Raw genomic sequence first — 22,607 nt, 5'->3', positions numbered from 1 at the left:
TTTCTAACCCGCACACCCCCCCCCAGCGCGGTCTGCCGTGGATGGCGCCCCCCCCGCCAAACCCCCGGGCCCCGCCGTCCCTCACCGGTTTCTTCTCCGCTCAGCGCTAGCTGCAACCTGGCCGTCTCGCTATCTAGGGTGACGGCCAGAGACCGCAGCTTCGCGTAGAAGCTGCGGACTGGATCCATCCCCGGGGCCCCAGCGGAGCCGCACAGCGGAGAAGAAACACAGACGCCAGGAAACCCGCTCAAAGCCGCCGTCCGCCGCGGGTTTGAAACTCTCGCCGTCAGAGCTCATTGGTTCCGCGGACTCCCGAGTTCCTTCTCGCGAGAGCAGAAACTCTCGCGAAAAGCGACGCAGAAGCCCCGAGAGAGGACGTGTTTCCGGTGTCGCACCGGCGGCAGTCGGCTTGGAGGAGCGACGCTGGGGAGTTGGTGTACGTACTTTGGTATATACTTTCTCCGCCTGTCAACCTTTCTGGGTTCCTCGTTTCCTCTGCGGCGGCTGTGCGCCGTCCCGGGCGCCGGCTTCGCGCGTTGCTGCTTGCTCCTCCTGACTGTGCGCGCCACTGGGTCGATCCCGGCTCTGTCCTTTCTTCCCCGCAGGCACCATGTTCCTGACCGCGCTCCTATGCCGCAATCGCATTCCTGGAAACCAGTGGATCGGGAAGCACCGGCGGCCGCGGACCGTGTCTTTCCATGCCAAGGAGAAGATGATCCGTCGCCTGGAGATCGAAGCGGAGAACCACTACTGGCTGAGCATGCCCTACCTCACTGCGGAGCAGGAGTATGGCCACGCCGCGGTCCGCAGGGTTCAGGACTTCGAAGCCATCAAGGCAGCCAGCACTTCCAAGTTTCCCTCGCATAGATTTGTTGCAGACCAGCTCAGTCATCTCAATATCAGCAAGAAATGGTCCTAACCCTGTGCCACCATTGTCATTTTTACAGATGACAGGGCTGCCCTCTCTTTACCTGGTCCTGGAAACGAAGAACTGCAGCCTCTAGAAAAACGTGAGCCTTTGGAACGTGTTCTACATGTAGAATACTTGGGATCCTAAACTCCTTAATACTTTAAAGTCTGTGATGCTGTGTTTCTTCTTTAGTTTGATGGGAAAACGCCAGGAATTTCCTGCGTCACATGATAGAAAACATATTTAGAGGGAAGTTGCAGTAACGCTACAAATTATGCATAGTTTGGGGTCTGTGCTTATGAGGCGTTATCATGCAACATTTTGTTTGCTTACAAACAAGAATAAATGTCTGAACTCAAATGGAAATAGCAGTTTTTTTTGGTGGGGTAGTGGTGGTGGTATTTGACTACAAGTGACCAATTAAATGAAGTAAAAGGTATTATCAGAACTTTATACATGAAGGTATATTTTTTAAAACAGCTTGAAACACAACTCACAACAACTCACAAACGTACAATTCACCAATGAAGTTTTTTTTTTTTTTTAAAAAAAACACATTACATGTATTACCACATGTAACAACCTTATGACGTTGGAACTATTTTGACTGTATACATGAGAAAACAAATTAAAGAACTTGTGCAAAGTAATACTACCAATAAGAAGAGGGACTTGGATTCAATTGCAGTATAATCCAAAAATGCTGTACATGTTAAATAGAAAATTTGGAAAATACACAGAACAAAAAAGAACTGAGTTCCATTACTCAGAGATAATTCTTATATATATATTGTTTTTAGTCTGTTTTTATATACATACACTTTTAAAAAATACATTGAAATATAGATAAGCAGAAATTTGTACCCTACTGGGCAGCCAATAGCTATAGTATTTAAAGATCCAATGGCTTTCCAGAAAGGTACAATCTCCAAGACTATGAATGTGCCAATTTCATTTGCATCATCAAGTGTTCTTCACAAAAGAAAAAAAAAGGTCATTTAAAAAATTACCATGTTTTCTTCATTACATGACTCACATCTTAATTAGTATGTGTAGGCTGTGGGCCAGGCACATTAATTTTTTTTATTTATTGCACTTAACAGTGCCTAATACATAAGGGTATTTGACAGTTGAATGTTCAACAGAACTATCTTCTTAATATGTCATTCTTGGGGGCATATAAATATTTGCTAAATGCTTTTCATTGCTCAGAATTCTAAAGTCAAGGTGCATATGGGCAATTTAATAACTACACTTCTATTTTCATCCCTGGAAATGGTGATAGCTAATGATGTTTAGGAGAAAGATGAAGAGCCTAGGGTACTTGCTTAAAATCACAATTACTTCCTATCACTCTGCTCTCTATATGGATCAGAAACTTCCTTTGATTTTAGAGTTTGAAGAAATGTTAATAATGATTAACCTGAAGCTCAGAAGACATTTGAGAAGCAAAATGATGCCAAAGATAAAACCTCAGGTCTGAAGAAATGGAAGATACTTAGTATTTGTAAGACAGGCATTTTAATGTCAACTGATCTTGCTTAATTTTTAAACAATCTTGTGAAGTAGGTATTATCCCCACTTTACAGATGAGAAATCAGACCTCAGATAGATATATAAGCAACATTTCCACCATCAGGGCTGTTTGTTTATAGACTACATTAATTTTAATATAGCACCTAGCTACTAAAGTCTTATGGTTTTATTTTAGTCACTCTGCCAAAACAATGCTGTTGAAACATTTGGATTTTCTCTTTGAAACTCTCCAGCCATCGGTTTTTGCACAGGCTTATTACCATGCAGAGGTGTTCATAATCACACATACAGTAAATCATATCTGTGCCAATCTGTATATCATGTAGTGTCCCCAACCTCTATCTGTAATTCAGCTTCTGGAGCTGTTTCATCTAATTGGTAACTTAAATCTCTCACTAGGGTCTGTTGCTAAGGTCTGAGTCAGAGCAGATGCTAAGGTCTCTAACCTCAAGTTTTACTCTCTCCTGGGATAAAATACAGCATGAGTGACTTCATGGAGATAAGTATAAGGTATAATGGGAGTCCAAGAAAAGGATTATTTGTCAGCCTTGTCTGGCCAGTCAGAAAAAGTTGCAGAGGTGATCTGTGAGTAAATTTTAGTTTGCCTAGCAAGTAAGGGGGTGGCAGAAATTAGTTCAGGTTCGAGGAACTGTCTAGTGATTGTTAAGGGAATTGCTAGTGGTTTATAGTGTAGTTGTAATGTTGGGTACCTGAAGTGGGAAAGAGAAGTGTCAGAGGATGAGGCTGGAGACAGGCAGAGACTAGAACATGAAAGGCCATTTTAAGAAGTTTGCATTTGACCTTGTAAGTAATGGGGAGTTTTGCAAAAACATTTAATTAGTGGAGTAATTGAAAGTGTTATCGAAGATGGCATGGTGGAGGAAGAGACTGGAAATAGCCAAAGTGGCTACTGCAGTAATCCAGTTAAGAACTGAATTTTGGTGGTGGAAAGGTGTTAAGAGATTACCTGTTAAGTCCTAATTTTCTGGCTTCTGTGTTTGAATGGAAGGTACTTATGATTTAATTAGGATAATACAATCACACTCAGTGCCTATGCCTCTCTCCAATGTATTCACTGGAAAATCCCCTTGATGAACTCTACTATTTGCCTTTCCTTGTTTGAAACTAACCAAACTGCTGAATATTGCTGGAGAAAATCACACAGCTAGGATTGTTAGTTTCTCTTTAAATTCATGACTACAAAACCCAATGTGAATTCAATACTGTCCAGCAATCTTGCTGTGTTTCTTTGGTTGGTGTCATTTTCTATTCAGTAAGATAACTCTTAAATTTTCTCTTTTGGGAAATCTATCTACATGCCCTCCCCATTGTCACTCTCAGCTAGTGATCCAGCCTTCTGTTTATTTCACTGATAAAACTGAAGCCCACAGATGTTAACCTTTCAGCTTCCCAGCACAAAATACACAGTTTATATTCTCATCTTCTTTCCTTTGTTAAAGTAAAGAATGTGTCCCTCCTTTCAAATGCCAAGCTGGGATTGCAATTTAAAATGAAGAGTTGAACAATGGGTTTATCTCTTCTCTCACCCAAAACCTTGGTGAGTTAACACAAAAGATTTTTAAAATTATTAACCCTCAAGAAGGATAGAGAAAAAATAGGTAAGAGATTTCAATGACTTTTTTTGCGGGGGAGGAGGTGGATAGAGAAATATCTGAAAGAAAGAAAGAATGTTAGAATCTAAATGTTTGTAAAAGGGAGACAAAGAACCTCCCAAAAAGCTCAAATAGGAGGCCCCTGGATGATGAACTCCAGTAAAGCTAGAGTAAAGGCATGTAATTTAAGAATATGCGATGGCAGTGAAGGTAGAGGCAACAGAACTGTTTTGAACTGACCTAAAATCAGGAGGCCCAGATTGAAGCAGGAGGATGAAGAACTCAGAAAGGAAGGTCTCCTGGAAAAGAGCAGAATTAATCGGTTTGAGCTTATGGAGAATATCGATAGACATATGGCAGAAATGTACAGCTTTCGGTAAAAATCTTGGCATATAGAAAACCAGGCAGATGAAAAAAGGCAATTATTAAAAGGAGGAAACACAATATGTTGTATAACAAAGAAACTGATAGTAGTGCTCTACTTTGCAGGCACTGAACAATACTTGCATGGTCTTAATAATGTAAACACTACTGTATTGATTTGACTTTAAAAATTATGATTGTTATACTGAGATGCGGTGGTTGTATGGGAGAGTTAAGTCAGAATACGACAATGGGAAATTCGTAGATAACATTTAAAATTAACAAATCAGGAATTATTGTACTATACTAGTATTATAATAAAAGAAATGAAAAAATTATGCTGGAACTTCCATTCCTGGAATATGGCAACCAAGGGCTACCTATATGTGCCAGTTTGAATGTATTTTGTCCCCCCAAAAGCCATTATCTTTGATGTACTCTTGTGTGGGCAGACCTATCAGTGTTAATTAGATTGTAATTCTTTGAGTGTTTCCATGGAGATCTGCTCCACCCAACTGTAGGTGATGACTCTGATTGGATAATTTCCATGGAGGTGTTGGCTCACCCATTCAGGGTGGGTCTGAATTAAATCACTAGAGCTATATAAATGAGCTGACAAACAGAAGGAACTCACTGCACCTGTGAGTGACATTTTGAAGAGGCGTTATAGCCAAGAGGGACACTTTGAAGAATGCACAGAAGCTAAGAGAGGAGCTGCAGATGAGAGAGAGTTTGAATACGGCTGTTGAAAGCAGACTCTTGCTCCAGAGAAGCTAAGAGAGGACAAACACCCCAAGAGCAACTAAGAGTGACATTTTTGAGTTGCTGTGGCCTAGAGAGGAACGTCCTGGGAGAAAGCCATTTTGAAACCAGAACTCTGGAACAGAAGCCAGCCACGTGCCTTCCCAGCTAACAGAGGTTTTCCGGATACCATTGGCCATCCTCCAGTGAAGGTACCCGATTGCTGATGCATTACCTTGGACACTTTATGGCTTTAAGACTGTAACTGTGGAACCAAATAAACCCCCTTTTAAAAAACCCAATCCATTTCTGGTGTTTTGCATTCTGGCAGCATTAGCAAACTAGAACACTATAGAAAACAACTAAAAATGCTGCAACAGATTTTTAAATCAACCTTATTTAGGTATCAATAATTTGTTCATTATCTTGTACATTTCAATGAAATATGACATATATATGTATAATATATATATGGGCATGCACCCTTTACCACAATCCAGGTATAGAGTATTTATTTCCATCACTGAAGGTTTCCTTGTCCCCTTGTGTGCTTTTTCCAGTTAATCATACCTCCACTCACCCTCACCACCATCCTCACCCCAAAGGACAAAGAAACCTAGTCACAGGCAATGACTGATTTCCTTCTGGCACGATAGATGTCACTTTTAGATGTCCATATATACTGGATAAGACTTTCTTAATTTTTGTATCTGCCTTGTCTCAGCATGTGTAACAGAAGTTATTCCTTTTTTTTTCTTCCAGGTAGTAGTTCATTGTAGGAATATATGACAGCATTTATCTATGTAACTGTTGATGGACATTTTTTTATTGGTTGGTTTGTCTTTTTAAATTATCAAGTGTTAAAAGTTCTTTATATATTTTGGATACATACCCTTCGTCAGATATAAATTGAAATAAAATGAAAACAATGTGTGAGATGAAAAATATGCTGCTTAGAATCAACAGCTGATTAGAAATGGCAGAAGGAAAGATTCATAAACTTGAAGACAGGAATACAAATTGTACAAAATAAAAAAGATAAAGAAAATGAACAGTAAATTGGAGAGCTATGGCACAACTTCATGTGGTCTAATATACCTGTAATTGAAGACAGCAAAGGAGAAGAGAGGGTGAGGTACAGAAAAAGTTTTGAAGAGATAATGACAAAAGATCTCAAAATGTGAGGAAAACTATAAACCTATGTATCAACGAAGTGTAAGAAATGTGACTATTACTACACCAACCACATCATAATCAAACTGTTTAAAACCAGTCACAAACTAAAAAAACTTAAAAGGAGCTAGAGGAAAAAGTAGATGGAAGAAAAGCATTTAACAAAATCCAACATCCAATCCTGATAAAAACTCCAACAGAGGTCGTTTTGTCTACACTGAAAATCTGCTGTTTAGTGTAGCCACCTTCCTCAATTATCTTACCTAGATCTTCTGGATAACTGGCTGCAGCATCTACATCAGCACCTGCTGCTTCATCTTGCACTTTGCTTCTTTTCTTAAACCTTAGGAAAGCAATCTCTGCTAGCTTTGAACTTTTCTTCTGCAGCTTCCTTACCTCTCTCAATTTACAGAGAATTGAAGAGCCCTACCTCTCTAATCCTTCCTCTGGATTAGGCATAAGGGAATGTTGTGGCTGGTTTGATCTTCTATCAGTTTTATGTAATAGTCAAGCACTAGAAACAACTCAAGTCAATCATCTGATGAATAGATAAATACTGTTACGTCCATACAAAGGAATTTATTATTCAAAAATAAAAATGACCTATTGATACACATAGCAAGGTTGAATCTAAAAATAAGTATGTTGTGTCAAAGAAATGAGACCAAAAAGAGAATATATAATGTATCATTACATTCATATAAAATTCTAGAAAATGCAAACTAATCTATAGTGACAGACACAGAGCAGTGGTTACCTGAATTTGTGGGTGGTATACAGGGAGGGGCAGGAAAGAGGGATGAAAAAATAGCATGAGAAAACTTTTGTAGGTGATGGGTATATATGTTCAATACCATGACTGTGGTGATGATTTCACAGCTGTATGCATATTTCAAAAGTGATAAAAATGCACATTTTAAATCCATGCACTCTATTCCCTGTCAACTATACATCACTAAAATTGCTAAAATAAACTGCCATTTTTTTCCAAAGTGGTTTTAAAGCACTTTACATTCCTACCAGAATTGTATCAGGGTTACTATTTGCCTGCATCTTTGTTCAATTCTTGACATTCATCAACATCTTTAATTTTAGCCTTTAGAGTGATTGGATTATAGTATCTAATTGTGGTATTTTGTTTTGCCTTAATTAAAGAAGTTGTAGATTTACAGGAAAATCATGCAGAAAACACACAGTTCCCATATACACACCCTCACATACAGTTTTCCATGTTGACACGTTGCATTAATGTACCTAACAACTGATGAAATACTATTATTATAATTACACTATTAACAGTAGTCCCTAGTTTACTTTAGGTTCACTGTGTTGTACAGTTCTATAGGGTTTTTTTTTTTTCAATTTTTTATTCTAGTAAAATATATACAACCTAAAAATTCCCCTTTCAACCACATTCAAATATATAATTCAGTGGTATTAACTACACCCACCACACTGTAACAGTGCCATTACCACCATCCATTACCAAAACTTTTCTATCAATCCAAACAGAAATTCTATACCAGTTACACATCAACTCTCCTTTCCTTACCCCCATTGCAGCTCCTGGTAATTTGTATTCTATTTCTGACTCTATGAATTTGCTTATTCTAATTATTGCATATCAGTGGGATCATACAATATTTGTTCTTTTCTGCTAGCTTATTTCACACAATATATCTTCAAGGTTCATCCATGCTGTCACATGTATCAAAACAATTTGCTTTTATGGTTGAATAATGTTCCATTGTATGTATATGTCACATTTTATTTATCCATTCATCTTTTGGGTTGATTGAATCTTTTCACAATTGTGAAGAATGCTGCTATGAACACTGGTGTAAAATATCTGTTTAAATCTCTGCTTTCAATTCTTTTGGATATATACCTGGTGAGATGACCAGGTAATTCTATACTTTCTGAGGGACTGCCAAATTGTTTTCCACAGGGGGGGGCACAGTTTCACATTCCTACCAACAATGAACAAATGTTTCTATTTCCCCACATTCTCTCCAACATTTATTTTCTGTTTTTAAAATAGTAGCCATACTAGTGGGTGTGAAATGGTAACTCATTGTGGTTTTGATTTGCATTTCCCTAATGGCTAATGATGTTGAGCATCTTCTCATCTGCTTTTTTTTTTTTTAAAGTTCAATCTTATTGAGATTATTCACATACCATACAATCATCCAAAGTGTAAAATCAGTTGCTCATGGGACCACAACATAGCTGTGCAGTCATCACAATTAATTTTTTTCAATTTTTAGAACATTTTCATTACTCAAAGAAAGAAATAAAAATAAAAAAGAAAACTCAAATCCTCCCATACCCCCCTCCATTACTGACTCATAGTAGTGGTATAGTATATTTGTTACTATTGATGAAAGAATGTTCAACTACTGCTAACTGTAGTACATAGTTTGCAATAGGTATATTTTTTCCCTATATACCTATTATTGACTTCTAGTTACAGTGTCATATATTTGTTCTCGTTCATGAAACAGAATTCTAATATTTGTACAGTTAATCACAGACATTGCCCACCACAAAATTCACTATTTTATACAGTCCCATATTTTAACCACCAACTTTCTTTTTGGTGACATACATGACTCTAAACTTCCCCTTTTCACCACATTCACACAATACTCAGCACTGTTAGATATTCTCACAATAACATGCTACCATCACCTCTGTCCATTTCCAAACGCTTAAGTTCAACCTAAACATTCTGCTCATAATAAGCAACCACTCCCCATTCTTCAGCCTTGTTCTATATCCAGGTAACCTATATTTTCATGTCTATGCATTTGCATATTAAAAGTAGTTCATATCAGTGAGACCATACAATATTTGTTGTTTTGTGTCTGACTTATTTCACTCCATATAATGCCTTCAAGGTTCACTCATCACCTGTTTTTTTTTTTTAAGACAGTTTTGTTCACACACCATACATTTCATCCTAAGTAAACAATCAATGGTTCTCTGTATAATCACATAGTTATGCATTTACCAGCACCACCACTATCCATATAAGGACATTTCCATTACTTCCACAAAGAGAAGAAGAGTCAAAAAAAGGTAGAGAGACAAAAGAACAAAAAGAAAAAAGAATAAATAGCTAAAAAGCAACAAAAGAAAAGATAAAGTACAATAAAAGAGTCAGACAACATCACCAATGCCAAGAGTCTCATACCACTCCCTTATAACCCCCTCTTACAGGCATTTAGCTTTGGTATACAAGCTTTGTTACATCAGAGGAAGCATAAAACAATGCTTCTGTTAACTATAGTCTCTAGTTTGCATTGATTTTTTTTCCCCAATACCACCCCATTTTTAACACCTTCCAAGGTTGGCATTCATTTGCTCTCCCTCATGTAAAAACATACTTGTACCTTTTATCACAATTGTTGAACACTCTAGGTTTCACTAAGTTATATAGTCCCAGTCTTTATTTTCCCTCTCTCCTTCTTGTGTCCCACATGCCCCTAACCTTCCTCTTTTGACCATATTCACAGTCTCTTTGTTCAGTGTACTTACATTACTGTGCTACCATCACCCAAAATTGTGCTCCAAACCTCTCACTCCTGTCTTTTCCTATCTGTCTGTAGTGTTCCCTTTAGTATTTCCTGTAGCACAGGCATCTTGTTCACAAACTCTCTCATTGTCTGTTTATCAGAGAATATTTTAAACTCTCCCTCATATTTGAAGGACAGATTTGCCAAACATAAAATTCTTGGTTGGTGGATTTTCTCTTTCAGTATCTTAAATATATCACACCACTGTCTTCTTGCCTTCAGGGTTTCTACTGAGAAATCTGCACACAGTCTTATCAAGCTGCCCTTGTATGTGATGGATTGCTTTTCTCTTGCTGCTTTCAGGATTCTCTCTTTATCTTTGACATTTGATAATCTGATTATTAAGTGTCTTGGTGTAGGTCTATTCAGATCTATTCTGTTTGGGGTACGCTGTGCTTCTTGGATCTGTAATTTTATGTCTTTCATAAAAGATGGGAAATTGTCATTGATTATTTCCTCTATTATTGCTTCTGCCCCTTTTCCCTTCTCTTCTCCTTCCGGGACCCCCATGACACATACATTCATGTGCTTAATGTTGTCATTCAATTCCCTGAGAAGTTGCTCATATTTTTCCAGTTTTTTTTCCCTATCTGTTCTTTTGTGTATAGGATTTCAGGTGTCTTGTTTTCCAGTTCCTGAATGTTTTCTTCTGCCTCTTGAAATGTGCCTCTTGAAATCTGCTGTTGTATGTCTCCATTGTGTTACTCATCCCTTGCATTGTGCCTTTCATTTCCATATATTCTGCCAGTTGTTTTTGCAAACTTTCAATTTCTTCCTTATGTTGGCCCAGTGTTTTCTTTATATCCTTCATCTCTTTTGCCACATCTTCCCTAGGCTTTTTGAATTGATTTAGCATTAGTTGTTTCAATTCCTGTGTCTCAGTTGAAGCGTAAGTTTGTTCCTTTGACTGGGCAATATCTTCGTTTTTCCTGGTATGATTTGTGGTTCTCCATTGTCTAGGCATCTGGTTTCCTTGATTACCCCAATCAGACTTTCCCAGACCAGAACAGGCTCAGGTCTCAAAATATTCAGTTTCAGGTTTCCCTGAGGGTGTATCTTAGATTGACAGACTTTCCTGTGAGGCCTCTAGCCACTATGCTTTTCCTAACCTGCCCAGCATGTGGCGCCTGTAAGCCTGTCACCACCACTGGTGTAAAGAGGTGTGGTCCCTTTAGTTCTCAGCTTATGTTGTTTGTGGTTTGACTGTCCCCTCCCCCCCGACCCTGGGCCCTGGGTTCTGAGTTCTGAAGGCCTGAAGGGAGGGTAGGCACTTAAGCTGGGCCCCACCTCCCTCCTCTTAGGGAAGATACACCCCCTAGGGAGTTATCTTCTGCATCTGAATTACTCTTTTGTCTCTCTGACTCTGTTAACTCCACCCCTGTATGGGTCAGGGTGCTGTGAAGTGAAAATAGCTGAGGCTTTCTCCACTGAGCCACTCAGATTGAGATGGGAAAAAAGGGGGACAGAAAGTCATTTTTCAGAGCCAGTCCATGGCCCCCCAGTTTCACCTATCAGCCAGAGACAGCAACTGGTCTCCTGGGCTCCCTTTCCAGGACACAGTGCCTTCTGGCTCTCTAAGATCTAAGGTCAATGGTCTCCAAAAGCCTCTGTATTTTTTTTTTTTTTCTGTCAGCCCCACTTCCTCTCCACTGGGAGCAACCTCAGGGTACTTTGCTGCTTGTTAGGAATCTGTCTATGTTTGTAGCCTGTATTCAGTAGTCCAAATTTGTTAATTAAAACCCCAGTTGGAGCTAGGTTAAGCTATATTCACTTACTCTGGGACTGCTGCTTTCTCCCACAGCAAGGTCTTGCAGCTCAGCCTGCCATGGGGTGAGGGGGCTCCCAGAGCAGTTCTGCAGTTTTTACTTACAGATTTTATGCCGTGATCTCAGTCATTCTACCCATTCCAGGCTGATGTATGATGTGTGGACAGTCACGGTTGTCCCCCAGCAGTTGTTCCAGACTATTTACTAGTTGTTCCTACTTGTTTATTAGTTGCTCTAGAGGACCAACTGAATTCCACACCTCTCTATGTTGCCATCTTGCCCCTCCCTTCTCAATCTTTCAAGAAATGTCTATTCGAATAATGTCTTTTGCTGATTTTTAATTGCAGTTATTTTTGTTGTTGAGTTGTAGGATTCAATATACATTCTGGATGTTAAACCCTTATCAGATATGAGGTTTCTAAATATTTTCTTGCGTTCTGTAGGCTGTCTTTTTACTTTCATGATGAAGTCCGTACACACCCCAAAATTTAAAATTTTGATGCAGTCCCATTTATCTATTTTTTCCTTTGTTGCTTGTGCTTTGGGTATAAAGTCAAAGAAGCCACTGCCTACCACAACATCTTGAAAATGCTTCCCTACATTTCCAAAAGGTAGTTTGATAGTTCTTATATTTGTCTTTGATCTATTATGACTTAATTTTTGCATGAGATATGGTCCTCTTTCATTCTTTTGAATATGGATATCCAGTTCTCCCAACATCACTTGTTGAAGAGACTGTTCTTACCCAGCTGAGCAGACTTGGCGGCACTGTCAAAAATCAACTGGCCATAGAAGTAAGGGTCTATTTCTGAATGCTCAGTTTTATTCCATTGGTCAATAAATCTATCCTTATGTCAGTACCATGCTATCGTGTCCACTGTGGCATTATAATATGCTTTTAATATTATATATATTTATATATTATAAATATATATATATAATTATATATTTAAATATAATTTAATATTATATACATATAATAATATAACTCAAGATGTGTGAGTTCTCCACTTCATTCTTTTTAAAGAAGTTTTTGGTTATTCAGTGTCCCTTACCCTTCCAAATAAATTTGTCAATTGGCTTTTCTGTTTCTGCAAAGTAGTCTGTTGTAATTCTGATTGGGATTGCATTGAATCGGTAAATCAATTTGGGCAGAATTGACATCTTAATGATATTTATTCTTCCAATCCATGAACATGAAACCTCCTTCAATTTACTGTTTTGTTTTTTTTTTTAATCTCTTTTAGCAATGTTTTGTAGTTTTCTGTGTAGAAGTCCTTTACATCCTTAAATTTATTCCCAGGTATTTGATTATTTTTAGTTGCTATTGTAAATAGAACTCTTTTCTTGATTTTGTCCTCAGATTTGTTCATTACTAGTTGTGCAGGCTTGAATGTATCATGTCTCCCAGAAAAAGCCATATTCTTTGATGCAGTCTTGTGGGGCAGACGTTTTGGTGCTGATTAGATTTGCATGGAAATGCGCTCCACCCAACTGTAGGTGATAACTCTGATGAGATATTTCCATGGAGGCATGGCCCCACCCATAAGGGTGGGCCTTGATCATTGGACCCATATAAATGAGCTGACTGGCAGAGGGAACACAGTGCAGTTGTGAGTGATGTTTTGAAGAGGAGCTACAGCCAAGAGGGACACTTTGAGGAAAGCATAGGAGCTGCAGATGAGAGACAGATTGAAGACAGCCGTTGAAAGCAGACTGTTGCTCCAGAGAAGCTGAGAGAGGACAAATATCCCAAATGTAACTAAGACTGACATTTTTGAAGAACTGCAGCCTAGAGAGGAACGTCCTGGGAGAAAGCCATTTTGAAACCAGAACTTTGGAGCAGACACCAGCCACATGCCTTCCCAGCTAACAGGTTTTCCAGACACCATTGGCCATCCTCCAGTGAAGGTACCCGATTGCTGATGTGTTACCTTGGACACTTTATGGCCTTAAGACTGTAACTGTGTAACCAAATAAACCCCCTTTTATAAAAGCCAATCCATCTCTGGTGTTTTGCATTCTGGAAGCATTAGCAAACTAGAACACTAGTATACAGAAACACTACTGACACTACTGAGTTTTGCATGTTGATCTTGCATCCCACCACAGTGGTGAATTCATTTATTAGGTCAGTATCTTTGTTGCAGATTTTTTGGGACTTTTCTCTATATAGGATCCCATCATCTGCAAATAGTGAAAGTTTTACTTCTTCCTTTCCAATATGCATGCCTCTTATTTCTTTCTCTCGCCTAACTGCTCTGGTCAAAACTTCCAGCAAATGTTGAGTAACAGTGGTGACAGTGGGCATTCTTGTCTTGTTCCAGATCTTTGAGGGAAAACGTTCTTTTACCATCGAGTATGATGTTAGCTGTGGGTTCTTCATATATTCCTTTTATCACGTTGAGGAAGTTTCCTTCTACTCTTATTTTTTGAAGTGTTTTTTTCAAGAAAGGATGCTAGATTTTGTCAAATGCCTTCTCTGCATCAATCGAGATGAACATCTGCCTTTTCTGCTTCATTTTGTTAATGTAGTGTATCACATTAGATTTTCTTGCGTTGAACCACCTTTGCATACCTGGAATAAAACCTACTTGATCATGGTATACACTTCTTTTAATGTGCTATTGTATTTGATTTGCAAGTATTTTGTTAAGGATTTTTTCATCTATATTAATAAGAGAAATTGGTCTGTGATTTTCTTTTCTTGTAGTATCTTTATCCAGCTTTCGTAATAAAGTGATGTTGGCCTCATGGAATTAGTGTTCCCTCCTCTTCAATTTTTTTGAAGAGTTTGAGCAGGATTGTTATGAATTCTTCTTGGAATGACTGGAAGAATTCACCCATAAAGCCATCTGGTCCTGGGCTTTTCCTTTTTGGGAGGTTTTTAGTGACTAATTCAATCTCTTTACTTGAGATCTTCTTTCTTCTAGAGTCAGTGTAAGTTGTTCGTGTGTTTCTAGGAATTTGTCCATTGCATCTAAGTTGTCTAATTTCTTGGCATACGGTTGTTCATAGTATCCTCTTACGATTCTTTTAATTTCTGGGGAGTCAGTAGTATTCACCCCCTCATTTATGATTTTATTCATTTGCATCCTCTTTTTTTCTTGTCAATCTAGATAAGGGTTTGTCAACTATATTGAACTACTCAAAGAACCAACTTTTGATTTTCTTAATTCTGTTTTCAAATTTTCAATTTCATTTATTTCTGTTCTAGTCTTTGTTTTCCTTTCCTTCTGCTTTCTCTGGGATTTGTTTGCTGTTCTTTTTTTAGTTCTTCCAGGTGCATGGTTAGGTGTCTAATTTTAGCTCTTTCTTCTTTTTTATTATAACCATTTATGGCCATGTATTTTCTTCTCAGCACTGCCTTCACTGCACTGTGTTCCTGTTTTCCTTTATCTCAAGATATGTACTGATTTCCCTTGCAATTTCTTCTTTGACCCACTGAATGTTTAAGAATGTGTTGTTTATCTTTCATATGTTTGTGAATTTTCCAGTCGTCCTCGTTGTTCATTTCCAGCTTCATTCCCTTATGGTCAGAGAAAGTGCTCTGTAGGATTTCAATCTTTTAAAATGTATTGACACTTGTTTTGTGACCCAATATGTGGCCTATCCTGGAGAGTAACCCATGCACGCTTGAGAAGAATGTATATCCTGCTGTTTTGGGGTGCAATGTTCTGTATATGTTTGTTAGGTCTAGTTCATTTATCCCATTATTCAAGTTCTCTATTTCCTTACTGATCCTCTGTCTAGATGTTCTATCTACTGATGAGTGGTGTATTGAAGTCTCCCAACTATTATTGTACAGACATCTATTTCTTCCTTCAGTTTTGCCAGTGTTTCCCTCATGTATTCTGTGGCACCTTGGTTAGGTGCATAAATATTTATAATTCCTTTTTCTTCTTGGTGAATTTGCCCTTCTATTAATATACTGTGTCCTTTGTCTTTTATAACAGTTTTGCATTTAAAGTCTATTTTGTCTGATATTAGTATAGTGTATTAGTTAGCATTCTCTAGGGAAACAGAATCAACAAGAGCTATCTAAACATAAAATTTTATAAAAGTGTCTCACACAACTGTGGGGATGCATAAGTCCAAATTCCAGAGGGCAGGCAGCAAACTGGCAACTCCAATGAAGGTTCAATGAACTCATCAGGCAGCGAACTGGCAACTCCAATACAGGTGTTCAATGAACTCCTCAGGAAATGGTTTGCTGGCTAGCTGAAGAAGAAATGAAGGCCCTCTATTTGTCTCACTTAAAAGACTTCAACTAATTGGATTACACCCAGCTGACTGCATTCTCTCATTGTGGAAGACACGCCCTTCATTGATATAATCAATCACAGCTGCAGCCAATTGACAGATGATTTAATAAACCAGCCTTTTGGTTTATTAACCACCCAGAAACGTCCTTGCAGTAACAGTTAGGCCAGTGCTTGCTTCACCAGACACCTGGGTACCATCACCTTTCCAAGTTGACACATGAACCTAACCATCACATATAGTTACCCCAGCTCTTTTTGGTTAGTTTGTATGGAATATCTTTTTCCAACCTTTCACTTTCAATCTGTGTCCTTGGGTTTAAGGAGAGTCTCTTGTAGACAACAAATAGACAGATCATACTTTAAAAAAATTTTTTTATCCATTCTGCCAATCTGTTTCTTTTGATTGGGGCATTTAATCCGTTTAACATTCAATGACATTACTATATAGGCAGTACTTCAACTATTTTATCCTTTGGTTTTATATGTCATAACTTATTTTGGTCTCTTTTTACCCTTGTAGTTATCCTTACTGATAATCTTCATTTTACACTCTCCTCTAAACCTCTCTCTTCTGTCTTTTCCTTTCAGCCTGCAGAACTCCCTTTAGTATTTCTTGTTGGGCAGGTCTCTTGTTGAACTCTTTCAGTTTCTGCTTATCGGTGAATATTTTACAGTCTCCCTCATTTTCTTTATGCTCTTCCAGGGTTTTCTTGATGTCCTTTATATCCTGAACCATGATCTTGTTGTTTGTGATTACTTCTTTGATTATGTGCTCCAACTACTGTGTCTCCTCTGGTTTTTTGATTTGGGTGTTTTGGGTTATCCATATATTCTGGTTTCTTAATATGCTTTAGAATTTTCAGTTGTTTTTGTACTCTTAGCATTTGCTTATTTTGATAGGGTTCTTTTAGGATATACAGGCTTATCTGAACAATTACCTATAATTTGACAGAGCTACAACTTGGTGGAGTGCACTTACCTGGAGCTGTTGCATGAGTCCAACCCTTCAGCTCAGATTCCCCACAGTCTCTCTCTGCCGCAGACCCACAAGTCCCTGGGATTCGTGTAGGGTTTGTGGCACTTCCGTGCAGGATCCTGCCTCTAAGCTATGCACTTTGTGGGCCTCTGTGGAGGAAGGCTGCAACGTCACAGGCAAGCGGAATCCCCAAGGGAAGCTCTCGGCCACAGCGCTGTGAAGGGGTGTCTCCCAGCCTGCTGAAAATATGGCTGTATGTGACATGGTAACTTCCCACTTCTGCGGACCTCTGCCTGCTGCAGTGGCCCATTCCGGTCTCCGGGACAATTAGCTACAGGTGTGCAAAAGGCTAGCATCCACACCAGATACTGAGGTGGGTTCCCGGGGCATGGAAGGCCCTCCCCACCGTGCTCAACTGTGCGGTTCTCTCTGCTGGATCCGCAGCTGCTTCCTGGGTTTTCAAACCAACCTGCCTCTACATGCCTGTCCCAGGTTTGTCCCCACTGCAGAGCGGCTCGGCTGCCACCTCCCCAGCATCCTCAAACACTCACTTGATTCTGAACGCAGACTCTTGGTTTCATCAAATGCACAGTCACTGTGGATGTAGTGGACCTTGTCCAGCCAGCAGAACCCTGCAACTGCTATTCTGGAGGACTTTCTGTCATCTATCTAGGATTTTCCAAGGAGAAGTATTTTGCTCTCTCTCTCCTAATCTGCCATCTTAGATCTCTATCTCTCCCTCATTTTCAAAGGACAGTTTTGCTGGATAAAGAATTTGGGGCTGATAGCTTTTCTCTTTCAGTACCTTAAATATATCACACCACTGCCTTCTCACCCCAATGGTTTCTATGAGAAATGGACAGTCTTATTGTGGTTCCCTTGGATATGACAAATCACTTTTCTCTTGCTGCTTTCAGAATTTGATTTTTGGCACTTTACATTCTAACTATTAAGTGTCTTGGAGTAGGTCCAGGATTTATTCTGTTTAGAATACACTGCACTTCATGTACATGTATATTTCTGTCTTTCATAAGATTTTGGGAATTTTCAGCCATTATTTCTGCCCCTTTTCCCATCTTTGGGACACCCATGACACATATGTTTGTGTGCTTCCTGCTGTCATTCAAATCCCTGACAATGCTCAATTGTTTCCATTCTTTTCTTTATCTGTTCTTCTGTCTGTAAGATTCTGATTGTCCTATCTTCTAGTCTGCTGATTCTTTCTTCTGCCTGTTCAAATCTATTGCTTTATGCCTCTAGCGTATTTTTTAATCTCTTCTATTGTCCCTTTCATCCCCATAATTTCTGCTGCTTTTTATATTTCAAATTCTTTTTTATGCTCACACATTGTCTTTCTAATATCCTTTATCTCTTTAGCTGTATTTTCATTCATCTCCTTGAATTGATTTAGGAGATTTGTCTGAACATCTTTGATTAGTTGCTACAAATTCTGTGTCTCCTCTGAGTTTCAATTTGTTCCCTTCAATGGGCCATATCTTCCCATTTCTTAGTATGGCTTGTAATTTTTTGCTAATATTTGGGCAAATATGGCTTGTAATTTTTTGGTGATATTTAGTCAAATATTTACTCTTGAATGTCAGTTTTTTTTTCTTGCTTAGGGTTTTATTGCTGATTGGCTATGATAAGTTTCTTCTTTGATGCTTAATCAGCGTTATTTTAGACCTTTTGAATACATTTTTTTTTTCAGTTCGTCTGATTTTTGCCCTGAATATGTGGTACAATTTTTAAGATGGCACTTTTTGTTCAACTGTTTCATCTCCAGGCGAAAGCTTCCTTTCCCTTATTCCTTTTCCGAGAATCTTAAACTGTTTTGCTTGTTTCTGTTTTCCCTCTATATTTTTTATGCACTTTCATTGTCTCTAGCTGCTTTTGCATGGAGGGTAAATTCTGGGAGGAGGGTCACCAAGGAGAGGACTTTCCCAAGTTAGTATTTCCCAGGCAAAACAGGGTCTGGGACCCATGAAGTTCACATAGACAGCTCCAAAGTGCCCTGGGGAGGGTATCTGGAAAGTCAAGAAAAGCCTCTTTAATGGCTCCCCAAAATTTGTGCTTTCCTGGCCTGCCCAGCAAATGCAGCCCTTAAACTACCCATTCCCCAGAGCTCAGAGGAAGCACTGTGGCTTTATATCTCCATCTCCTCTGCCTCTGTCCAGAGCAGGGTTGAAACAATGGCTGCTGCTACCTTTGTTCAGGGTGGGTTGAAACACTAGCTCAGAGCTGACACCCAGCAATCTGAATTCACTAATCCAAAGCCATGATCAGTGATCCGCTGTGCCCACCCCTGTTCTTGGGGAAGAGGATTTTTATGTCCCCTTTTGTCTTCAGTGATCTAGCCAGGGAATGGGCCCCAAAGCAGCCTGCCATGACAGTGGAGGATAAGCACCAGGAGGCGCCACACAAAGAGATCAACCCACTGTTCTTTACTGTAGTTTGGTAGCCTCTTCCTTCTGCTCTGCCTTGAGCCTTCAGAGCCCCAGACCAGTTATTGCAGATGGTTGCTGTCTCTTTAATTGCTATTTTTGGTGGAAGGACTGAGTCCTGGAGCTCCCTACTCTGCCAATTCCCCAGATGTTCCTTCTATATTTGTGCTTGATACCACAGGAATTTTACTGAGCTCACTGCTGTGCTGACAGGATTTAATTATTTTAAAAAGGAAGGTAATAACTGCATGGCTATTCTTACAGATTCCTAACAGACACTTTGAGAATTCAGAAAAACTTTTTGCAAAATGATAGTCACTGTGGAAAACTGTGACAGTTTCTTACAAAGCAAAACACAGGCTTACCATACAGTCCAGCAATCACACTCAGAGATTTACTCAAATGAGTTGAAAACTCATGTTCACACAGAAACTTGCACATGAATGTTAACAGCTGCTTTATTCATAATTGTCAAAAACTGGAAGTAGCCAAGCTGTCCTTCTATTTAATAGGTAAATGGATAAACTGTGGTACATCTGTACAATGGATAAAAAGAAATGTTCTAGCAAGATATGAAAAGACATGGAGGAGCCTTAAATGCATATTGCTAAGGGAAGAAGCCAATCTGAAAAAGCAACATACTGCATGACTCCAAATATAAGACACACGAAATGTTAGTAACAGGAGAGACTGTGGGGATGGGGGTGGTGGAAGGGAGCATATGGGAATTCTCTGTACTTTCTGTGCAACCTTTAGTCTCTTACTATTCAGAATAAAACAAGACACTATTCAATAAAGCACAGTGTATAAATGAAAGCTTCCAAGACAATTCATTATTTGACCTATACTACTAAAATATTAGCAAGAAAGGAAATTTTCCATTTACTTGTTTACCAATGTATTTATAAAATACAGCCACATAAAATGCAAGCCTAGATGAATGGTATTGATCTGCAGCTGTAAGTATGAACATATCTGCATAAAACTCTACCCTTGTATTGATTTGCCCCTCATTCACTAACCAATGATCAGTCAGTACTGAATGTGTACTTCTTAAATATGGTAAAAGTAACTCATTTTAACAAAAAGATACGTACAAAACACGTTATTCTATTAGCTCTGCTTTATCATGTGTCATCACCTCAAAACATTTAGTCAGTCTAAGTAAGGTGTTTCAAAACAACGAACTTAATTTCATTCACTGAAAAGAGAGTCATGTTAAAAAATGCATATATGGAAATCTGGAGTGTTTTCTAAAAAGAGAAAGACCAGCATAGAAACATTCCTTTTGTACCTCCTTGTCTAACTTCATTAGTAAAAGGTTCATAAATGTGATACAGCTCAATGAAATGCATTAATAACATCATTTCCAGGAGATAGGTTTCCTTATAAACACTACCAAAGATATTAAGTTTTGAATTTAACAACAAAAAAAGTGTTAAAAAACATGCTATTTTACTATTTGTAACAAACATCTGACACTTCAGAACATTTAGAAGATGTTAAAATATGGACCTAAAACGTTCACTACATACACAGATGTTTGGAATAAAGTTCAAGTCTGCAAAAATGGTTATATTTGAAAGTGCCTCCTAAAGATGATCGTTTTGGCATAGAATCCTTCCCTTTTCACTTTCTTGTTTTCCTATCAATGTGATAGAGGTAGATTAAGAATTTCATTTCTAAAAGTAATATTTAAAAGTCTTCCATATGAATTTAATCAAATTGTGTAAAAATGCATTTACTAACTCTGTATTTGTCATATATAATTAGAACTTACACTTTTCTATCATATATATAGCATTGTTAAATAAAGTGCATAATTCCCTTCTCTTTATCTATCCAGTGAAAAGTACAGATAAATATGTTATTGTTCAAAGAATGGTTTAACATTTCTATTTCTGAAAGGCAAACTTTCTAAGAATATTAAAAATAGTAACACCATGTATTATTTAAAAACATTTACTTTTACTATATGATGAGCACTTCCACACATCTAGGAAGGCTCAATGTCTTAACTGAGGACCTAAGTTTGGTCACTGACTACATACACAGGTGCAGACAAGTGAAATAATGGTTCTAATGTGCATACTCTGACGTGGAAGCTTTCCCTTCCCTCACTGCCGTTTGTCCTCCCCCCACTCCACCATGCAGAACGAACATGAACATGAGTCTGAGAAGTGATGTAAAACTTGCAATTCCAAAAGCTACTTCCAGAACATGATGTTTCTTGCCACTGAATTTTAGCCAAAACAAGTAGTTTTATAACTGTACTTCTAGCATCCTCGGACAACTTCTTTGCATGCAGAAAGGCTACACATTGTAAAGAAGGATTTGAAGATTATTTTAACAGGCCGAGGGAAAAGCTTATAGCAGCTTTCCATATTACATGCTCTTAGCTGGTAAATCTTCCAAATGGACAATGGTCACTTCCTAGCTGGTCAAATGAAAAAAATTATAAATAAGCCAACATTTCTTGCTCCCTACACTTAGGATGCCTGCAGCCCGCTCCCATCTCAGGCTCTCTCATCCACAGGGAGCTTTCCTCGCTACTTCGGTACAGGGATCCCCAGGGCTGCTGTCAGCACTCACTGCATCAGCTGGAGCAGGAGTTCAACAAACAAGCTGAGTCTGAACATACATGTTCACAGTATGTAATTTTAAAATCATACGTGGGATTATTATACATGCAGATTTCAGCAATTTGAGTTTTCACATAATGTCTTCAAGATATTTCCCATGGAGATACTTTAATTTTTATGACTATGGTATATAAAACCTTCTTTAAATTAAGGCTTCACTGTAGTTTCTGGAATAGAGTAACATGGACATTGTTCTTCCTTATTTACTACTTTTAAAAAAACCTCTTGAACAACTGGCCTTACATGCATATAACTATAAATTCTTAACAGTAAGGTCAGAGGCTATGTACAGTGAAAACTTGATACATATTGACAGATTGCTTTTTTTTTTAACTGAGGTTACATTTTACACTGCCATCAAAAATGCTTCTTAAGTCTATACAGTCATCAACACTGGTTATTGTGTATCCAAAGCAAACAACACATTGAGGTTTTCATTTGTATTTCTTTGTTTACTAATGAAGCTAACATCTTTTTACATGCTGTATATTGATCATTCTTATTTCTTTTGTGAATTTCATCTTCTTGATCCATTTCCATTTTTTCCTATTAGTGCTAGTTTTCTTTTTAAATGTTCATGTACTCAAATCTGTTTTCCTTTAT

General features: G+C 38.4%; 2 protein-coding genes across 5 annotated transcripts in view; one reads left to right on the top strand and one right to left on the bottom strand.

The window, feature by feature from the left end:
- SKA3 (spindle and kinetochore associated complex subunit 3) overlaps nucleotides 1–22,607 on the bottom strand; it is a 47,167-nt gene that overhangs the window by 20,437 nt on the left and 4,123 nt on the right. The window contains exon 2 of one of the 3 annotated variants that reach the window (XM_037800353.1): nucleotides 4,300–4,358. The exons of 1 other annotated variant lie outside the window; for it this stretch is intronic. In XM_037800353.1, the coding sequence (XP_037656281.1) occupies nucleotides 4,300–4,358 (59 nt within the window). Of the gene's footprint in view, nucleotides 1–85; nucleotides 1,725–4,299; nucleotides 4,359–22,607 lie in introns of those variants that run through there. One more of the 3 variants, XM_037800354.1, reaches the window with a different exon arrangement.
- Nucleotides 341–1,276, top strand: MRPL57 (mitochondrial ribosomal protein L57). 2 transcript variants are annotated; one of them, XM_037800368.1, is made up of 2 exons: nucleotides 341–436; nucleotides 606–1,276. In XM_037800368.1, exon 2 carries the CDS (start codon nucleotides 611–613, stop codon nucleotides 917–919), a length of 309 nt encoding a protein of 102 aa, XP_037656296.1. In that variant the 5' UTR covers nucleotides 341–436; nucleotides 606–610; the 3' UTR covers nucleotides 920–1,276. The 2 variants fall into 2 exon arrangements, with proteins under 2 accessions (XP_037656296.1, XP_037656295.1); XM_037800367.1 differs by having other exon boundaries at nucleotides 388–448.

Source organism: Choloepus didactylus, chromosome 12, assembly GCF_015220235.1.
Source record: "Choloepus didactylus isolate mChoDid1 chromosome 12, mChoDid1.pri, whole genome shotgun sequence".
In the NCBI taxonomy this organism is placed as follows: Eukaryota; Metazoa; Chordata; class Mammalia; order Pilosa; family Megalonychidae; genus Choloepus; species Choloepus didactylus.
The sequence above is the reverse complement of the archived record's forward strand: the minus strand, read 5'-3'. Positions and strand labels throughout refer to the sequence as shown.

Bases quoted from the DNA above. Each gene is read 5' to 3' on its own strand.
- MRPL57 (XM_037800368.1), top strand. From the start codon at position 611: ATGTTCCTGACCGCGCTCCTATGCCGCAATCGCATTCCTGGAAACCAG.